This window comes from Lissotriton vulgaris, chromosome 10 (assembly GCF_964263255.1).
Source record: "Lissotriton vulgaris chromosome 10, aLisVul1.2, whole genome shotgun sequence".
NCBI classification, from domain to species: Eukaryota; Metazoa; Chordata; class Amphibia; order Caudata; family Salamandridae; genus Lissotriton; species Lissotriton vulgaris.
The window spans coordinates 564,952,427-564,974,296 of record NC_141698.1 but is presented as its reverse complement, the minus strand read 5'-3'; the positions used below and the strand labels follow the sequence as shown (position 1 = coordinate 564,974,296).

General features: G+C 41.0%; 1 protein-coding gene across 3 annotated transcripts in view; it reads left to right on the top strand.

Annotated features, from left to right (window-relative positions):
• Positions 1–21,870, top strand: part of CIITA (class II major histocompatibility complex transactivator) — a 451,080-nt gene that overhangs the window by 258,126 nt on the left and 171,084 nt on the right. For all 3 annotated transcript variants that reach the window (XM_086941420.1, XM_086941419.1, XM_086941421.1), the window contains 3 exons: positions 7,255–7,395; positions 11,075–11,134; positions 15,227–15,355. In XM_086941420.1, coding sequence (XP_086797546.1) covers positions 7,255–7,395; positions 11,075–11,134; positions 15,227–15,355 — 330 coding nt within the window. The remainder of the gene's footprint in view (positions 1–7,254; positions 7,396–11,074; positions 11,135–15,226; positions 15,356–21,870) is intronic.

Genomic DNA, 21,870 nt, shown 5'->3' with positions numbered 1-21,870 from the left:
GGACCAAGCCTAGCCTAAAACGGATAATATAGAATCTGTGTTCTGTGTGGGCAACCTAAAGGAGATAGCGTTCAATCCCCACCGCTTGTTTAAAACCTAGGTAACATGATACTGTAACTAGAGATTGTTGATTGAAAAGTCTCATCTGGGTTCTAAGTTGATAAAATGCAGTTTTAACCTCCTGTTTTGCACTGCCAGTAAAATCATTTGGGGACAAAAAGAAGTGAGGAAGTTCAAGGTCCAAGAAGGATTTTTTGACATAAGTTTTTTTAATTTGTTTATATTTATTTATTTTTATTTTATATTTTTCCCAATTTTTCAATAGTGAAGCACTTATAAATACAATTGTTATGATCATATTTACACATTGTGATAGATATAATAAAACAGAGACACATAAGCATATGATCAAATGATTTAGAAGTAAACTATGCAGTGACATACATACATGTTAAGCATAAAATATATATATTATATATTAACCATAAGGAATATATACATTTGTTAGGAAGACCTAAAAAATATATTTTAAACCATAAGCAGTATATATATATATATATATATATATATATATATATATATATATATATATATATATATATATTACCTACTGGCTGTCGCCAGTAGGTAGTTATAGTTAGGATTTTTTTCAATGTTAAATCTCAAAATTCTATTTGAAATAACTTTGGCGCCGGTTGACGAATCTGCCTGAAAATTTCCTCAAAATGGCCTCGCGGCGCTCCGGTCCTTCCCTAAATGTTTGAGGGGGATGCGTCAAGCGGGGGCTGAGATAAAAGGGGGGTCCCAAAATGCGTTTTCCCCATGTTAATTTCCATAGGGCGGTCGATTTCACTTTTAGCCCGAACGGCTGAATGGATTTCCACCAAAGTTGGCAAAATTGTAGGGACTGGTAGCCCGATGTGCCTTTGCTATGTCTTAAGATACGTGCTCCAGTGGATTTTTAGTAATTTAGGTTCAAATAAATATATATATCTAGAGCCGCGCCCCGGTACGCGCACCGGGGAGCGCTCAAACCGCGCCACGCAACTTGCGTACGGAAAGCTGATTGGCTCTCGGGTGTCTGTAAACATTCGAAACAGTCCGCAGCGGCCGCCATCTTGTACCTCGGTAGGATTGAGGTGGAAAAAAATCAAAGGGGGAAATGAGCAAAAGGGGGCAGGGTACACCCCCCCTGACCCCCTAGGTTTGTTGTGGGGGTCATAAAAGGGCCCCACGGGGCAAAAAAAAGATATATTTTTTTGATTTGCGCGGGGGAGCGCCCGGTACACGCACCGGGGAGCGGACCGGGGAGCGTACCATGGAGAAAAAAGAATGACACTTTTTCTTAAAAAAAATAGAATTTTTTTATAAATTGGAGGTAGTTCTGAAAAGAACTTTTTTTTTTTTGTTTTATATTTTTTTTATACTTTTTAAAACGATTTTATATTTTTGGGGGATTTTTTACAGGGGAAAAACAAAAACAGGGATTCAAAAACTGCTCAACAGGAGCAAAAAACTTAGAAAATTTAGGGACGGGGAGAGCATCGGTGTTCCTGTCTCTTCAATGAGTTCAACGCTCTGCTCCCCATAACAAAGTAGTTCGTCACAGTCCACGTATAAAAATGTTATGCCCGCAAAGACCGGCTGAACGTTAGGGACCATTCTTGCACGTGTTCTTCCTGAAGGTGTTGCTCCACCAGTGGAGGTGCTGCTGCCATCTCTTCGTGCATTCTGTGCCAGCTCCCTGACACTCTCCCTGGAATAATTTTTTGGGTGTCTTCTTTTGACATGCCTAATTAAATTGGCATTTCCAAAGCTATATTTTTTTAGAGGATTGCCTCTGGATAAAATACTGCCACATATTTTACAAGTTACTTTACTTGCATTAACTTTTTTTTGTCCTTCAGGGATGTCATAAAATTTCCAGATGAAGTGGTTCTTTGTTTTCTGGTGAGGAGGGTCCTCTTGCACAAATCCAACTGAATCACTGCTGGATGACTCCCTTGCAGCCATTGCTGTAGATCAGGAAATTAATGAGTAGATAATTCACAAAACACCTCTTGCTCTCTCCAAGTGCAAATCAATAGTGAGAGAAATGGATGGGTTTCTCAAAATTTAGAAAAAAAAAAATTATTGAACCAATGAAAAGTGTTATTTTCAGGTCACATGAGCAGGGGCTTCATCATTATGAAACCAAAACTGTTATGAACCAATGAAAAGTGTTATTTTCTGGTCACATGACCCGACGCGCTTAAGCTACACGCCCCGGGGCGCGCCCCGGGGCGCGTCGCATAAGCGCGTCGGATGTCTACGTTGCGCGATCGTATTCGCTCGAGTGCTTCCGGGTGCGCTTACGCCGTGCGTATCACGCGGACGCGGCACGTCACAATCATGTTTTCGTTCGCGATTTTTGCGCTTACGGGACGCTCCCTGGGGCGCTTTATAAAAGTACGCTTTTCGGGGCACTCCCCGGGGCGCGCACCGGGAGCGCTCCATAGCAACAAAAAAAATATTGGTAGCCCAATGTGCCTTTGCTATTCTCAAGTGGTTTTTACGAAAATTAACTTTGAAAAAAATATATATTGTGCTACATTGGGCTATATATATGTTAGAGCCCAAATGTAGCCCAAATGTAGCCCAATGTAGCCCAATGTAGCCCAATGTAGCCCAAAGATGGCCACCAGAGACAAAAAAAGCAAATGTAGCCCAAATATCAGCTAGATGTAGCCCAACTGTAGCCCAATGACAGAATGTACCATATATATATATACAATATATAGAAATTCTTAATGACAACAATTGTAACCTACACTTTTCGGGAACGGTAAGCTCTACTACAGCTGACTACCTTGACCTGAGAGTGAATGTAGACAAAGATGGGTTACACACATCACTGCACCGCAAATCGACAGCGGGCAATTCCATTCTGAGAGCCGACAGCAATCACCCTAAAAAACTGATACAAAGTATCCCGTACGGTGAATTGCTCAGAGTGAAAAGAAATAGCAGTAGAGAGCAGGATTTTGAGAAGGCAGCGGAGGGTTGTATTGTGAGATTCTGCAGAAGAGGATATGACCCTGTGTCTCTATCCAAGACCCTGAAGAGAGTAAGAAAAATTAAAAGAGAGGATCTCTTAAAACCGAAACCACCAAATGAACAATCCAACAACGAAGGGAAATTTCGCTTAATAACACCGTATACAAGCGAATCTATGGGATTGAGAACAATATTGCAAAAAAACTGGCATATTCTGAGAACTGATCCCATCCTCAAAGATGACATCCCAGCCAAACCCTTAATCACCTATCGGAAGGCAAGGTCACTGAAAGACTCTCTAGTGAAAAGCCATTTCGAAAAAATCACGCAGAAGACAGGCAAAATCGCAGAGATGGGGGGCTTTTACCCCTGCGGAAAATGTAAGGCCTGTATAGGAAGTAAGAGGGTGCGGAAATATGACATTCCTGGTGCAGGCATTTCTAAATCCATCAATAAGTTTCTGACATGTAGCACTAGCTATGCAGTCTACTGCCTGGTCTGCCCGTGCGGCCTAAAGTATATCGGAAGCACGATTCATCAACTAAAAATCAGGGTCCTTGAACACCTAAGGGCAATAGACAAAGCAGACCCAGCATATCCTGTCGCGAGACATTTTGACCAAATACATCAAAGGGACAGGAGCAAACTGCAGTATTTTGGCTTAGACTTTGTGCCCGAAAGCTCGAGAGGTGGGGACAGATTAAAGACACTGAGATGCCTGGAATCAAAGTACATTATAGACCTTATGACCAAAGTACCACTGGGATTGAACAGCGGAGAGGAACTGGCTGTACATCTGGGGAAATAGATAAGTGAGACATCTATTCCCAGTAAATAGAGATTAACCATCCCTATCCAATTCTGAATAACTGTGGTTTGGTGAGACACTGTGAACTGAATCAATATATGGATTTGTAAATATTAGTTAAGTTCGTTGTATCACTATTTGTTTCCCTTTATAATCTATAGTTTCTGCACAAACAGCCCGGTAACGCCACGCTTACCATAACTAGACACACCAAAGGGTATAGGTAGGTGATTGACTAAAGAAACCGGGGCAGAATGATGTAATAAGGTGTATTAAGAATAATACCAGTGAAACAAGGAATGTAAAGATATGGAACAAGGTGAAACATATTGAAGGAATTACTTTGGCTGTGGCACTGTAAATAAATTGCACTAGATTAAGCTGGAAGGATACAGAACAACAAAGACTTGCCAATACATGGCTTGATGGACGGTTGGAAAACCTCGGAATGAGGGGGCTGTATGGCTTTACGCCCCCGAAATCTCCCCGGATGTGGCAACACGGGGAGCTATGCCGATACACGGCAATATTTAACCTAGTTTTCCAATGTGTCTAATACAGCGCATAAGGATGTTACTATGTATTTACATGTTCCAAGATGGCGCGACTCAGAGAATACCGAAGTCCGTCAACCATGTCTGTGATTGTTTGTAGCTATTTCCCTAGCTAACTCGCACAATGTAACTGACACTGATGAAGGCTTGAGGCTGAAACGCGTCTGTTAAACTTTGTGAATAAATCTTGATGGTGTGAGCACTGCAAAAAACTTTGGTTCCACGAGTGCGGTTCTTTGGAAAAACGAGTTCTGAAGCCTAGCAGAGAATACATATATATATATATATATATACATGATTCAGTCTGGCCCAAGTTCGGAGGCTCCCGGGTGCTCTGGGGCGGTGCACGCGAGGCGCAGCAGGACCCGCTGCGATCACATAAATTCAGCTTTTCCCCGTGGGGAAGTTTAGTTCCTCATGCACTCCTGTGTGAAGATAACAATTCTTGTCTTCACACGGGAGTGCAAGAGGAACTAAACTTCCCCACAGGGAAAAGCTGAATTTATATATATATACATATACATATATATATATAAAGAAATGCATATATCTAAATACATACATATAATCAAATTATACATCTTTTTATACACATTCGTATACTGTACATTTGTGTTTTGAGTATGGTGGTCATGTAGTAAAGAGCCAACTCTTGAGTGGTCTTCTGAAGATTAGATAGTTATCTGCTGAGCTTATGTTTGAGGGCTAGTAAGTTCCATAGTTTGGCTGCTTGAATAGAGAAAGATGCACCACTCATGTTTTTTTCTTGTATGCTGGGGTTTTGGAGCGAGGTGGCAAATTTGGAGCTGAGGTTCCTTTATTCTATGTATTTAGTGATTTCATTCCTGCTCGAAAGGGGTCCTGTTGCATGTATTGCATTGTGGGCGATACAAAGCAGCTTAAATGCGGATCTTCTGGCAACCGGTAACCAATGTAGGGCCCTCAAGGCAGGAGAGAAGGGGCTTTAAATGTAGGAGTAGTCTGGCAGGTGAGTTCTGAATTTGTTATAGTTTTCTCGTAGTTGATAAAGATGATCTGTGGTAGATGCCATTGGCGTAATAAAGTTTAGACAGTACCAGACCGATAGGAGTTTGGGCCTTGTTTGGAAATCTTAGGTGGAGCAAGATGCGTTGCAGAGTTGTCATGGTAATGAAGCTTGATCTTGTTAACTTATCCACTTGATAGCTTAGAATCCATGGCAATTCCAAGGGTTCTTACTTCTTCGGATACATTAGGAGGTGGTCCCAGATCATCCATCCAAAGTGGATATTTTTTCTGATCGCCACATGTATGTATTTCAGTTTTAGACACTTAAATTTGAGATACCTCCATTTCATTCACTAATCAATGGCTGTAAAGAAAATGAAGATTTATGAGTTTCCTGTCTTTGGTGCTTTCCAGTTTAAGAAGTATTTGTGTGCCATCTGCATAGTAAAGCATGTCAGCAGGTAATGACTTCATTTAGATGTTGAAAAGCATGGTTAAGATGATAGAATCTTGAGGGATCTCTGATTTGGTGAAGTACGGTTTGGATGAGAAAGGGGGTGTATGGATGACTTTTGTTCTGTTTTGAAGGTAGAATGTGATCCAGTTGAGAGCAGTCCCCTCTATGCCTGCTTTGTAGAGTCTTTGGATCAGAGTGTCATGATAAACTGTGTTGAAGGCAGATGAAAGCCAGAAGTACTTTTGTGATTGACCCTTGTTTAACCTATATCTAAAATGGCCCAGGATGTGAATTGCTCATCAAAAACTCTATAAATGAATACATAAATAGTTCTTTCTTACTCTGTCTAGCATTTTGTGAGACATTTCATGAATAATTAAAAAGAGGAATCAACAAATTATGGATTCCTCTACCTCCTTTGTAGTGGCTGGTAGATCCATGACCTTTCACCTTCCTGCTCCTAATAGCCATAAATATCCCAGAGAGATGTTGCTGAGTTCACTATTGCAGTTTTCCTAGCTTTGAAGCCATCTTTACAAACAGACTTTCAGGAAACAAAGGCACATTTTGGCACTCTCTAAGCTGTAGATCTCTGGTCTGCTTTGAATACCTCATTTCACATACAATGGCACCCCTCATACTTTCCTTTTCTGCGTGCCCTCTTCAGCTGTTTGAATTCTAAAGTGTTACCCGTGTCTTCGGTTTGGATTGTGTTTGGTTTTCCTGTTCTTTTAATTTTAATATTTGTATTGACACCACTTCTTTAAAAAAATGAAAATACCATATATGATACATTTACCAAATGATCAGGTGTGCTAGGGCATAGTATGCAAACAACCTGTGCAAATGTTGGTTTACCACTGGTGCAAAATTGACAGGTACCATTTTAACACTATCCAGCAGTAGGGTCAATTTAAATAGATCTAGCCCGGCTGGGGTTCTAGTTAACTCCTGCTAACACAATTTATTCCCTGGTGCTAAGGCTTGTTTGTTCTAGAACAGGGTTCTCCAAAGTCGGTCCTGGAGGGCCAAATCCATGCCAGAATTTTAGCTTATTCCCATTTGGATAAATGTAGTTATCTTAAAAATCAGGCATGGATCTGTCCCTCCATGACCGATTTTGGCGAATCCTGTCCTAGAATAACAAACTGCCTGAAGGACTATAGTCGTGTGGCAGTTAGATTTGAGTAGCTGTAAAATGAAGGTGAAGCCTGCCATCTTTGGATTTATTGGGCCATATCATCGGCTTTCCTAATGAAAAAAAAAGTTGTGCAAAAGGAAAATTGACAGGAGAGTAGAATGAATAATAATGTAGTATGGCTGGTGGATCATGAACAAACGCTTACAACCAAAGTAACGTCAGGTACTTTAAATCACCCCAGCTGTACTACTCTTATGTCATCTGTTTACAGTACCTGCTGCTAACTTGGGCGCAGACAGTGCACCTTTGAGCTGTGGGTGGTTCCAGATTATGCAGACTGTCACAACCCTTCCACAGGACCGTATCACCTTTTCACCCGGAAGCCAGGCGTCAAACATTATTATCTGTCCAGGTAAGGTGATTCATTTATATCATGCTGATAAACTCATGTCTTCACTCTAACATTAGTACAAATAGGACACAGTACTGCTAATGGACTATGGACTAATGAGAAGCCTATGTAAGATCTTTAAATGGATCCCAGTTGAATTTAGGAAACCGCTTGTCCAGGGTCTAATTTTAAGTCGGTTCGATTACGGAAATACCCTGTTGGCCTCTATAAATGAAGATCCTCTCATTAGACTCCAAGTCTTACAGACCACTGCCGCTAGACTGGTGCTAAACCTCCCTTCACTGTCCCCTTCGGCACCTAGTCTGAAAGCTCTACACTCGCTTCCTATCAGGAAACAAATCAGTTTTAAGATCATCTGTCTGGTACATAAGACCATGTATGGAAACGAGCTTAGATAACTTGCTAAAAAAGTAAATTGGCACTTACCTAATAGGACCCTTATCTTCTTACCCCCCTCGGGATTCGTACCATCAGGAATGGAGGTAGATCCTTTTTCCATTGGCCCCTGCTTTTTGGAACGAGCATCCATTGCTGCTTCGTATGGTCTTTGATCACCAACAGTTTTGGAAGAGATTAAAAACCTGGTTCTTCTGATCCCTCTCCTTCTCCTGTTGCTATATTTCTTTCCCTTTACCGGTTTTTCACAAGTGCTTTGAGACCCTTGGGTGATATGTTGCGGTTAATATAATTCAATGACTTATGACATTATTACTAATGGTCCACACGCCACACATACTCAACTCGCTAGGTGAGATTTTCTTGATTGTTTTTACTTATTTTCAGATTGCATTTGTTTGGCATTACCCACTTTTATATCCTGTTAATTTCAAAGCCAGTCAAACATGAGACAGAAGAAACAAAAACAGGATTAATACAGTGTTATGTTATGTTGTGTTATGTTATGGCATGTTATGTTACAGATATTTGAATAGCATTTTATTGCCATTTGTATGAGCTTGCAGTCCAATCAGATTTTGGATGCCTTCCTGTCATGGCTTCAGTGATTCTTTCATAGACCATAGACTGTTTTCTGATTGTTTCAATTGGAATATCCTTTGTGTTGGTGTGGTTAATTTTGCAATTTCCATGTGGCTCTTAGGTGTCTGTTTTTTTTAATTGTTATTTGCCATTATATATGGACCGAGGTCTTTACCAGTTTGGTTATGTGCCATCTGGAAGGAGAGATGGGAGAAGACCCCTCCTTGAGTATTTACCTAGGATAATTGCAAGTTTGGCATCTTGTTAGGGTCCACAGTACCCTGGCATTATGAACCTTCTCCCAATAGCATTTGTTCAGTTAGTCATTGTGCATGTTTATAAATACATCAATTAATCTTTGGAAACCCTTGTGATCTAGTGTATTTCACGTAGTACTCACAAACAAGAAAACTCGACAAAAACACCAAAAACATCCCTTGTTTCCTAAGAAAATGACTTGAGGAGTCATGTATGGATTATTAGGTAATCTGTTCGGAATTGGTTACATTTGTACTGCTTAGTTCTGTATCCTCAGTGAAAGAAAAACGAGTGCCTTTGGAACGTTTGTGCTGAGGTGGTTACAGTGTTCCAGCTGTAAAAGAGCTAATGATCTGGCTAGTCCCTCCCACTCACCGGTTAAACCGCAGCAAAGACAAGACTCTCCTTATCAGTTTGTAGGGTCTCTGAACCCGGGGGTTCTCAAATTATGGGTTAGTGCTCCTCCTAGACACCCATTTGGTATACAATGAGAGAACATGACCTCCATTTCAGTATTCTCAATCACGCAGACCCCTTTGACAAACTAGATGTAAGTACTGGCTGTTGGTAGCCTATTTAGGACATACAAAATGTTATAAACATAATGTAGCTACCTTATACATGTACATCAAAATGTACAAACCTGAAAATGAACTGTACACATTCAGCAGTTAGGAAAGCAAAAGCGAAGCACATTTTAAACAAAGATTTTAATAGTATAAAAACAAATCAAGACACTTTACTTTGTGATGCCCAAATGATAACTATTCACTGAAACCTGATTTCGACACATTATCATTTGTGTGTTATATAGTTTTATCAGTAAAATGTTAGTGTCCATTTCAAAGTCCTTGGTATCTGCGGGCCTTCCGATATTTTTGTGGATCAGACTATAGTCTTTTTCCCTTAACGTCAGGCTTGGTCACTTTTATCTAAGAATTTACTGACCTAGAGTTTTTAGGGCAGAGATTTTCAGACTGGAGATGGACCCCCAGGGAGGGTGAATTGATCGGAGCAGGCAGGCACTGGGTAGGAGGAACATCATGTTGCAAAGAGTGGTGTAATGGCCCATCATAACATTGTCTGTCTCTCATGTCCCTGCTGGAAGTTGGTATAAAAGGGGACAAGAGGGCTCTATATAACCTTCTAAACCCTCCCATTCTTATAAAAAATCCCTCTGTGGATACCTTTTTGCTTTAGGTAGACCAGGCTGACCATGTTGTCATTCATGTATTTAACTGTGTTTTTAAACAGGATAAATTAGCATAACTGTAATGCTTGAACAATCAAATATGTTTAAAACTGTCCATTTAAGAGATTATTTGTGAACAAATCTGTTTTATTATTATGGGCAGCCCCAATTAAGTTTTCTTACTTGAAAAGGCCTGTTTTGGGTGACTCCACTAACCCCCAACCCAAAGGAGTAGGTTTCTGTCCGTAGACTCAGTAAATACACTTTCTGAACTCTGAAACACTGTCTCTCTCATTTGCAGGTTCTCTGAGACACTGCATGTATATTTCCATTGACTCTGCTTTGTTTCTACATTGTTGTCAATGTTCTCAAATATTAGGGCAGCAAACAGTAAATGTTGCCAACTTGTAACTAAGATACTCTATGTTGGCAGGAATATTGTGATTCTCAGTTTTACACTGTGAAGCTCGCACCCACAAACTGTTCACTAAACATACTTTTTTACAATTTGCCAATATTTTGTAATCCTTCTTATTGTCCGTATGTGCTTTGTTGTGGTATTGTGTTCTTTTTTCAGGATTGTGCATATTTTTGCTATCATCTTGTGATCATCAACAATATATAGTGAGCTTATCAAGTCACAGTGCTGTGTACTACCTTACTGTCATTGTGTATTGTGTATTTCCTATAATTTGATTTTCCATTTGTACTGTAAATATACTCATAAATTCTGAGTTTTCATTAGAGTGTTGTTTGCTTACAACTCTGTCTGGAAATTCCCATTACATTGTGCCTGTGTTAATGTAGTTGAACTGTACCTAGACTAGCCATGCACTACTTCCTTTAAGCTAGGCCTTGGCTGCTTGTCTGCATCTGATTGGAGCTTTAAGGAGGCTTAGAGAAGACAACTTTCTGTCATTGACATAGCAACAGTGCCCCTGGTGATGGGGCTAAGAGCACTGCCACTATTATCATGCTTAGCTAACACTGAAAGGGTGTCCAGAGAGGATAATGGTGACAGTAGGTCTGTACACTTTCAATTAACTAAAGGCCTAGAGCGCCTGAAAATTATTTCAGTTTAACATTAGGTCTGCACCATGTGAAGATTCTTTCAGGAGGACTGTGAGTTGAAAATGGCAGATAATTGAATTGTTAAGTTAATGTAAGTAATATGGTTCAATATGTATTTTACACTGCAATTGAGTACAGCAACTTGGACAATATTAATGTTGTTTTTTCATTTATTTCTAGCATCAGAACCCCTCCGGCCCCCAGAGATTACTGCACCCCCTATGTCTGCTTTTACACCAGGTAAGAGGGAGTTCTAGAGTCCTACCTAAAGACCTTTTCAAGAAACTGCCCTTAATGAACCAGGTACTTGTGTAATGCACTAGTGGTGTGCCAATGCTTGATGGGTCCACAGTGCACAACTCAGCCTTGTACAAAGTATTGCAAATCTCATTGGTTACAAACCTGCCCCACTAAAACAGGGATAATAAAAAGTAACACAATATGTATATGTTTTTAATACATTTTCGATGTGAAGGATGTTGATTGATGATATAAGATTTTATTTTCTTATGGGTGTTTTATAACTTTGATGGTCAAGAAACTGAATGAAGTATTCTTGAACTGAACAAAATATGTACATTCACACTGCTAAAAATCTAAAATATCTAATAACCTGAAAAGTTGAAAGGTAGAAATAAACGCTACTGTGAAGCACAGGGTTGTGGGAGTTAGATCCGAAGAAGTTTTGCACAAAATAACATAAATATGTGTATACATTATTAGAATTATGTCATCTATAGGCATAGGATAGAAAAATGAAAAGCAGAATAAGGACAGGAAAGAAGTAAAAGCGTTACTTAAAATGATATCAGAAGATACAATTAATATTAGAAGAATAGAAAATTAATATATTGTGTGTGTCATATCCCATATTTGGTCGAGGCAGTAGGCATATGCACTAATAGTGTGTATTTATATGACTGTTGAGACTGTCCTGTCTTTTTATGTGCGGTGTTTTCCATAGTTGTAAAGATACTACAGGTAAAACTAAACTTGTAGATTGTGAATAGCAAAATATAGTAAACTTACACCAAGTGTCAGTTTACCTTTGTGAATAAGACACTGGGATTGTAAACAGGAGCCCTATAGCTGGAATGATGACTCCATTTTGGCGGAATAAAGTTGGCTATGGTCCTTAGAAAGCATTGACCATTTAGGGATGACCTCAGGTTGTCTTCAGGCTAGGCTGACTGGAAAATCGAATCCCATAACAGCGTTATCAGAATCCAATCAGCATCATGAAACATCTGTGGAGGATCTTGCTTACAGCTCCTTGAAATCCTCCGGAAAAAACAGCAGACCTCCATCCTGCATTTGCTTCCTCAAATGGGAACATTTAAGGCACAGGTGACACTTTTAAAAACTGGGGCCTGATTGACAAAGGTAAACTTAAAAATTTTTAAGTTTGAATTTTTTTGGTATTCACAAACTATAAGTTAATAGCGTACGACTGCAGAGACTCCACATATTTTAATGTGCAGAGTTCTCCACCCGGCAGCGGAGTCTCTGCAGTTGTAAACTTACTATATTATATTCTAATTTGTGAATATTCCAAAAATTGTAAACTTGCACTAAAGTTTAAGTGCACCTTTGAGAATCAGGCCCAAAATATTTACGCTATGGGCCTCATCAAGATAAGAAACTAGTGGTTCTCCATAAATTGACCTGTAGGCCACCAATACAACTCTTAACAGTCTAATGTCCTCAGACAGGTTCCCATTTCCAAATCAGATGCCACCCAACTATAGCTGATCAAAAGTTCAGAGCTTGAATTCTAGTGAAAAAACATTGATACGTCCCTTCCCAAATCAAAGACAGAAGAAGGATGCCTCTTTCACAACCCCTCTGGAGGCTTGAAAGTAAAGAGTCGCAAAAGCCATTTTATGAGTCAGAAAAACCTTTCCAACTCGTTAAAGGGTATCTGCTCATAGTGAATAGGCCTTTGTGATCGCACACTCTTTGATTTTGTAAAACATAATGTTTAAAATCGGCATGCCTTAATTCACATAAGCATAGCCACTCCTGAACAAACTGAACTGATTCCCGGGAGATAAAAGAATGAGATTTTAGATTCTGTGCAACTTCTCAGGAGTTTTTAAGGACCAGAAATCAGCACTATATGCCGCTACACCTTCAAATCAGGGAATGTGTGGCTTGTTGTCCAATCCAAATTCAGCTGAAAGAAACTCAGTGCAAGTTGTCACCAAGTTGGGCCAAGAGCTAGCAAAAATGATGGAAGTGAGTCTTCCCTGAAGTAAGAAGCGTGGTCACTGGGGGGGATGAGAGGACGGGGCATGGCAAACGACGTTACAGGGACACTCCAAGTGCTGATTCTGGGACATGCCCCCTAATCCTCCCCCCCAACAACAATATAACAATAAATGTAGTAGTACACGGATATAGAGGTCCAACCGAAAAGTATAAAGGTTAGATTTGACCTGCCAGGAAGAGTGGACATTAACTTAACCACCCTTAATATAAATCCTGCCCAACTTATGAGCACCCGCATGCACTGTTTGAGGCTGTTCATTTCTTTTTTTAGTATTTTGTTAATTAGTGGTTCCTAAGGCACATTTGTTGTATGGAGTTGCCTGTTAATTCCGCAGCACTCCCCGCCAGTTAGTAGGCCACACAGAATAAGAAAAATGACACCAGCAGGAACACCTCTATCACGAGAAATAGGTGGGCTATAACAGACCAGAGCTCCCATGTGATAGATAGGGGTGTACAGTTGATTATCAGGAAATTTCTTAAACACATATTATTTGCCATCGACTAACTATGGTAAACAGCCTTTACAACGAAACTTTTACAACGCACTACCATTACAACGCGGTCATTACAACGCAAACCATTACAACGCATTGGGCTGGGGGGCGCTCTAGGATAGGGAATACGTTTAATTTTCTATCCAACATCTTCCCTAGTGTCCACAGGGACTGGAGTTAGAATAGAAAATTAAACTTTTCACTATCCAGCACCTCTAAGCGCTATGCATTGTAAAGGTATGCGATGTAAAAACCGCGTTGTAATAGCCTGCGTTGTAACGTCATACATCCACTAACTACATGTGATGCATTATTACTTTGTAATACACAGTAAATGCCCAAGCGGGAAGAATTTGGAAAGCCGTGTTCAATTTGTATTATTTGTCATTTCATACCTACTATACGATGTCATGCATATTTATAAAATGCCAATAAAGAATTTTTTTTTATTTTTTTATTTCAATATATGTTTATTAAAAAAGATGTTTTGTACATATAGTCATCGCGCTTTGTCGTTACAGGGTGGCAGCCCACAACCGCTGTGTTATTACAGAAATACTCTTATACAGTATGTATGGTTGGCTGACCCCCCCCCCCCATCCACCTCCCCTTTAGAGAGTATGGGTGAGTGGAATGGTAAAGGATAGAAAGAAAAATAGAGAACGAGAAAGAAGAGCCTTAGTTTGCCATATCTTTGCGTCCTGCGAGCTTCTGCTGTGGTCTGGTGGGGGAGTTTATTTTCAAAAAAAAGTTGGGCCCAGTTTTTCAAACGTCTTGAAAACTTGGAGTAGAAAGTGTTTACCACATGTGCAAAATACCTTTCCCTGAGGTATTGGTATTTACCACATTTGGTAAATATGACACCTGATTCCGACAAAGTGCCATAGGCGCATAAGATAACTATCTTGTCCCTGTGATGCTCATCTGAATGTCCGGAACGCTAGTGTTACCAAAGACATCAGAGTCCTGCAAAACGGATGAAAGGTGGTAATTTAGGACTCCACAAAATAAATAACTTGGGTGAAGCTTATTGACAAAACCCAGCCTACATTACCATAAGAGCAGCACCAAAACTAGAATCAAATACATAGATTTTTGTTATATGTATCTCTACATTTGTCATTAAACATTTTGAAGTTGCCAGCTGTGTGTCCCATGAGGCACAGGGTCAGACTGATTTGCATATGGCCATGTCTGAACTGGGGTGGTGTGGAGTGCAAAAAAACGATGGATTTAGGCCCAGATCTCTGTACTGGGGTGAATGTATGACATTGTTCTGCATTCTGTCCATCAATTGTGGTTTTTGCATTAAAAACACCTCCAGCATCCAGGAGTTATGAAACGTTGCTTTTTTGTGACACTATCTGACAACTGATGCAGCTCTCATAATGCATGGCTGCTACCTGTTGTATGGTTACTTTTGAGGCAGTCACAAAAATAATATATTGATTTGAATATCAAAGAAAATGGGTTGCTTATCTTCACTTCTGGATATCGTTGAAATATATTCTGTGTTACCAGTACCTTTATCATTTATAACTTCTTATTTCATGTCGTTTAACAGTGAACTCAGCTCTGGGAAGTATTCCCACATCTCCTGACAGGAGTGCATCATGCAGCCCCTCTGTTCCAACAACTGCTGATATGCCAACTATGCCACAACCATCTTCAATGAACCAGTGCACCAGAACTGGTGAGATAACTTGTTTGGTATGACCATCACTTTCGTAAACACTTTGATTCCGTTGTCGCCCATGACAGCAAACATCAGCACCAGGGATCCAGGTACCATTGCAGCCTGAGCACTCAGGCGAGAGGTGCACGTCCATCACCACGCGAGGGACTTTTCTGTCCCAACAGCGGGTTAAAAGGCTCAGGCATCATATCATCGGAAGTCCCCCATCTTGTGTTTCAGCCGCACCCTACCTCAGTGTACCTATCACTCTGTGAATAAAGAACAACAGCTCCCCGGCATTCATTCCATATTCACCAGGAACAGTTGAATAAATCAAAATTGTTCCACAAAAAACAAACCAGTCATACAGATGCTCTTCTCTTTGTTCAGTATATTTTTTATTATATTGCAATAAGGTGTTAGAAAGCATGACTTGTCAGATTGTGTTGAACCGTGTAGGTGCAGGAACACTGTCACCAGTGACTAGATGAGCACTATGTGAGGTCGTTCTTAGCAGATGGTAGTTTTCACTTTTTTATTTTCAAAGCTAGAATAAGTCACCATTTACAAAATTGTAAATTCTTTATGGGCTTTCGTGTCCAAAGTACATTTATATGCAACTGAAAGATGGAAAGTTGTAGTTCAAGTGTTCTAGTATCTCTTAATGTGTCCCGTGGGGGTGTATGAAAAGAAAAGAAGTATTTTTTTATGCTGAATATACCCTACTGATCTGCTCTCATGTGTTGCGTTGCTTACCCCTGTGTAGATGTGTTTCAACCTGTTATGTTATGTGGGTCTCCTCAGGACTAGGACATTGTCGGTTTATCCTATTGGTAAACATGAATGAACGTGTGTTAGAGCCTAATGTCCAAAAGATGTGACTAAATATGGTAGTGCATCAACCCCATGTGTGGTCTTTACAACCTGAGATCAGTGCAAAATTGAAATTCCTAAGTCCATTGCTTGGAAGAGGCTGGAATGGGAATGGGAAGGTCATTTCTTTGAAACACATAATGTACTTCTATGCTAAACTCATTTATGAGGCCCATGCCGCACTTTTAGATGTTCCAGTTAAGCAATGTGCCACAGCATATTTACAAGGCCATGTAAATCCACTTTACATTACTTTTCATGGTCTTGTAAAGATGTGCCACCTTTCACGCAGAACACTGCATGAAAGGGCATTCCATGGGTGTTGCTATGGGTGTTCCCACAAGACCACATGTCAGTGGTCCAGCAGTCCGAATAAGGATTCAACTGCCATCAACGCTGTCGTAATGTCTATTTTATATATTCTGGCGGGTGCTGTGGGCTGAAACACTCACCGCAGTGCATAAAAATGCCTGAAACATTATGGCCGGGATGCCCGCCACCCCCTCCCAACACCGATTCCCAATGGGAGAAGACAGACACAGGTTTGAACTTTTGGAAGGCGGGGGGGAGTTACCCCCGGCCGTATTTATTAAAATATGAAACAAAATTTAAAACATTAAATAAAAGTTTCATGAATTATGTACAATTTTACATTTATTACATTTCGATGAAGACATGTTCTTTGGCTAACCTTAACAGATCTCTAATACAAAGGTTTCCTAGCCGAGTCTAGCATCCTGTAAATGCATACATTCTAAATTAAAATTGTACATTCTAGCATTAAGGGCCAACGGCAAGGTCTTAACTGGTGTCAGATCCCTACTACCAAAATCCCGCCCTCACGGCGTGAGTGGCGCATGCGCAGAGGACTTTACCCTCATTGCCAACTGTAACTTCCCTTGTCGTGGAGGCCCCCTTTTCACTTGACGCCATTTTAAAGGTCGTCCGAGTTCCCGTGTGAGGTATCTGTAGGAAGGACAGCGTGGACTCCCCCCCCATCCCCACACTCTCTATCCGCCGTCGCGGATATCCGGCCCCCGGGAAATTCGTAGGAGGGGCATCTAGCCGCTTCCCCATTGGGAGGGGCCTATGGCCGTCTCCCCCTAGGCGACCCATCCTTAGTGGGTGCCGCCTCCCCGTGGAAGGGGCCAATGGCCGCCTCCCCCCAGGCGCTCCCATCCATTCTGGGTTGCGCCCCCCTCTAGGGACCTTGAAATTACTGCTCACCGATCATGACCTTACCGCCCGACCAAAAAATAAATACGACAGTTGTTTTACCTACTAAGGGAATAAAATTCTGACATAGCCTTGATGAGTCATCAACTTCATTTTCCTACAAAGGGAAACATTATCCTAGAAACAGAAGCCACATCATTATGTGAAACATTCCCTTACTTCTCTACAAAGGAAAAAAGGCCTATACATTTCTCTCTAATCAAACTTTATTTAAACAAACATTGCCATAAGGGCTGGTGGGTGGGTCAAAATTGCTGCTTGTTCCGTCGAGGGCTCACGAGCAACGAGTTGGTGCAGCCTTCAGAGCACAGGAACAAGAGGACGCTTCTTCGGATTCCCGCTCTATTTATCCATCTGCGGGAGGGCGGGGGACCCTCCTCCGGTTCGCCTACTGGGGCGTGGTCTTCCGTGCGGGTGTCTAGGACAACCCCTCCTGGGCGGGAAAGGGCGCGCCCCGGCTACGCCACTTCGGGCATACCAGCCGAGACACGCCTCCCGCCCAAAATGGTTTCCCGGGGGGATCGGGGCACCCAACCATACGTTCGGGGGGACCGAGTGGTCGCCCCTTTCCATATGGCCGGGATGCCCGCCACCCCCTCCCAACACCGATTCCCAATGGGAGAAGACAGACACAGGTTTGAGTCAGTCAGTCAAATCCACTTTATTCGATTTAGTTAAAAATCATAAAAGCATTCTACAATCACATCACAAAAGGCGGAACAATTCATATACAAATACAAGAGCGTCAATCAGTAATAATTTCATTAAAATACATGATATGAGGAAACAACATAGTAATTAATCAATATACATGATAAAAATACTCATTAAAATAGACATTTAAAAATGAGAACAACATCCATTTCATTTATCTTCACGAGACACTACTATTTACATCTTTAAGTCTTTTCCTCCTGATCCTAACCGCAGCAACAAGATAATTGGCCACGCTAAACATGACCAACGTGGAATCCATTAATTGGAGGTACAGGAGAGCAGGTTTTGCCTGAAGAAAAGCTTTTTCCTTCAATAATGGTACAAGGTATTTCTGTCTGGGCTCATTGAAGAAATTACAAAATAGCATAAAGTGCATATTGTTTTGAGCAGAAAAACTATCACAATTACAGACAGGAGCATCCTCCTCCTTAAACCAACCGTTACTGTCACATAAAACTGTATAAATCTGGTTAAACCGTAGTTTAACCAGGAGCCACCTATGAAAGGGGATAGTGACTATAGTAAGGTACGGTTGGATGGTAAGACGCGTAATAGTCAGATAATGGGCTCTGACCGTGGGCTTAAGTAGTTGGCATTCTTCCCTCTCCACATTTTTCCTAGTTATAAAATTGGCCTTCACCCAGACTAAGTCTGATTTCTTAAGGCCCTGAGGAGTAAGAAAAATATCAGGGCGACCCAGATCCAAGGAACACTTTTTTATGTGTGAAAGCCAATTAATACTTTTATAATTATCCAGTTTTAAACAGTCCGCCAGTATTTTATGATTTAGACCCAAGTTTTTATTGGTCCAAAGCCTTATCCATAATAGGATAGGAGCCATAAGAAGGGTGTCCGATATATAACCACACCCAACTTCCTGGTGGATTGAAAACGTGGCTGTAGATTGGGGGAGCCCTAAGGTGGAACGCAGGAATTTATTTTCTTCCCTTTGAATTGATTCGCTATTTACATAGCCCCACAGACCAGAGCCGTACCTGGCTATTGCCACTGATTTTGCCCTGTACAAATTAAGTAAGGCACCTGTTGGCTTCCCGCCCAGTCTCCTGGAAAAACTTAGGATAGCAGTGGCTGAGCTTCTAACCGCTTTGGTTTTAGCTACAATTTGCGGAGCCCAGCTCCCCTTGGTGTCAAAAATTACGCCCAAATAAGTAAAAACTTTAACATTGGTGATCATATCGCCATTGCAATAAAACTGTCTGGAGTTGTTTTTACCAGCCCCAAATGCCATGACGTGTGATTTGGAGTTGTTAATCACTAAGTCCAAAGATAGCATAAAATCGTTAAAAGCATTTAAAAGTTTTTGAAGACCTATAGGAGTTCGAGCTATTAAAGCGGCATCATCCGCGTACAGGAGAACCGGGATACGAGTTTCCCCTGCACGCGGAGTATCCAAGGTCGCAGATAAAAGAGTTTCCTCAAGTGAATTTATATACAAGGTGAATAGCATGGGCGCAAGAATGCAGCCCTGCCGCACTCCCCTGCTGGATTTGAACCAGAAGGTACGATTACCATCCTGGTCCATTCTGATTGAAGCTTTCAAGTCTTTGTGTAATTCTGCCAAAAAATATACAAGGGGGGGGTCCAAACCCAGCTTTAACAACATAGTCCACAGCCGAGCTCTATTCACCAAATCGAAAGCTGTGGATAGGTCCATAAATGCAGCATAAATTGACCCCTTTTTGACAGTTGTGTATTTCGAGATTAACAAATGAAGATTTAGGCATTGGTCCTCAGTCCCCCTCCCTGCACGGAACCCATATTGGGCATCTACTAGAATATTATTATTTGTGGACCAGGTGTTAATTCTAGCAAGCAGGACTTTGCCCAAAATCTTCATTGAGGAATCCAATAACGAGATTGGCCGAAAACACTTTGGGTCACTTCTTGAGCCCTTTTTAAAAATAGGTACTATAATGGCACAGGACCATGATTTTGGCAACCCCCCCTCATGCACACAATTAAAAACATTAGCTAAAATCTCAGCCCACAGCCCTGGGTTAAATTTGTATAGGTCCGGGGGAACCCCATCCGGGCCCGGGGCTTTATTTGCAGCTGAGCCTAAAATTGCCAGCTCTACTTCTGATTTGGTGAAATCTAAACTGGTTTGAGAAGCAGGGGGGTAAGGAATTTTAAACACCTCAACAATTTCATTGGTACCATATATGTTGGAGAAATGATTAATCCACTCAGCTTCAGATATATTGATTTCAAGATCCAGATTAGATGTGTGAGAGAACAAGGGATTATTTATTATAGCCCAAAATTTGGAACTATGTTTAAGGGTTATGGGATCCATCAAAGAGTTCCAGGCTTCATCTTTGATGGCTTTTTTTCGAAGTTTGACTGCCAAAGCGTATTGTCTTCTTAGATCTGCCACCAAAGTCCTGTCTCTGGGCGATTGTTTAAGACCTTTCAGCAGAGCTGCATGTGCCTGTGAGCAGGAATGATCAAACCATCTGCACAGTGGGACCGAACCCCTCCCTGGTTTGGCTCTAAGATCTTTATCCACTCTAGCACAAATAGCTTCAAAGGCACTCACAACTTCCCCTCCCCTCCTCTCTATATTCATACATATCCCAAATTCATCTCCCATGTCCTGCATAATATGATCATGAAAATCCTCTGGGCAGACTTTGCACCATTTGAGGCGTCTGCCTTGGTCTTTACTCCTCACATCCCTTATAGAGGTAGACCTTACTACTCCTTTATATAAACCAGAAAGAGTATCTAAAACCAATAACACAGGGTTGTGGTCACTAAATCCACTGACAATTGCATTATAAAACAATACATAACGAAGGAGCCCTGGGGACATAAAAAAATAGTCTATAATCGATTCACTGCCCCTTGCGTTATACGTGACCACACGGTTTATTGTGTCTGAGAACCCTGGTTCGTATAGATCATTTGATGAAAGCAAGTTTTCCAACGCCACACCCTTTGGACTATGTTCGAAGTGTGGCGGTGAAGAGTAATCAGGACCGTTTCCATCAATAATCTGACAATGGGACTCACACAAGTGGACATTAAAATCACCCATCATTATACAGTGGACAAAAGTGGTTTGTTTTGACATGTATTTAGTTAAAAAGTCTGATAGACCATCTAAAACAAAATTTGGGGGTCCCCCCTGCATGGAGTTATAACAGTTTATTAATACAATCTTATTCTTGTCTGCCAAACATATTTCCACCATTTGAAAATAGTGAGAAGAGCTAGGGATTTCTCTAACATTACCAGCAATTTTAACTGAAACAAGGAATATCAAACCCCCTCTGTCCCTACCCGATGTCGAACTCAGGGCATCAACAAAGAAAGACATATATCCTTCTACCCAGAAACCTTTATCTTTCGACCAGGTTTCTTGTAATGCGACAATATCATGGTTCTTCACTGATTTTAACCAGATAAAGTCATCTTGTTTTGCCCGTAGGCCCGCGATGTTCCATGATAGTAGTCGTATGTGCCCTTCCCCTAACTGTAATGGGTCATTGATAACATAATCGACTCTAACAACAGGTGGGGCCACATCAGTATTAACTGGGAGTTGGCAAATCAAGGTATCCTGTTCCGGTGCAGGTGCTAGTCATTCAACATCTACTCTCTCAGCTAATGCTGAAAACATATTTGACAAAGGTAGATTGTTAGAGAGTGTATTCCTAGCAACATTTACTACCCCACTAATC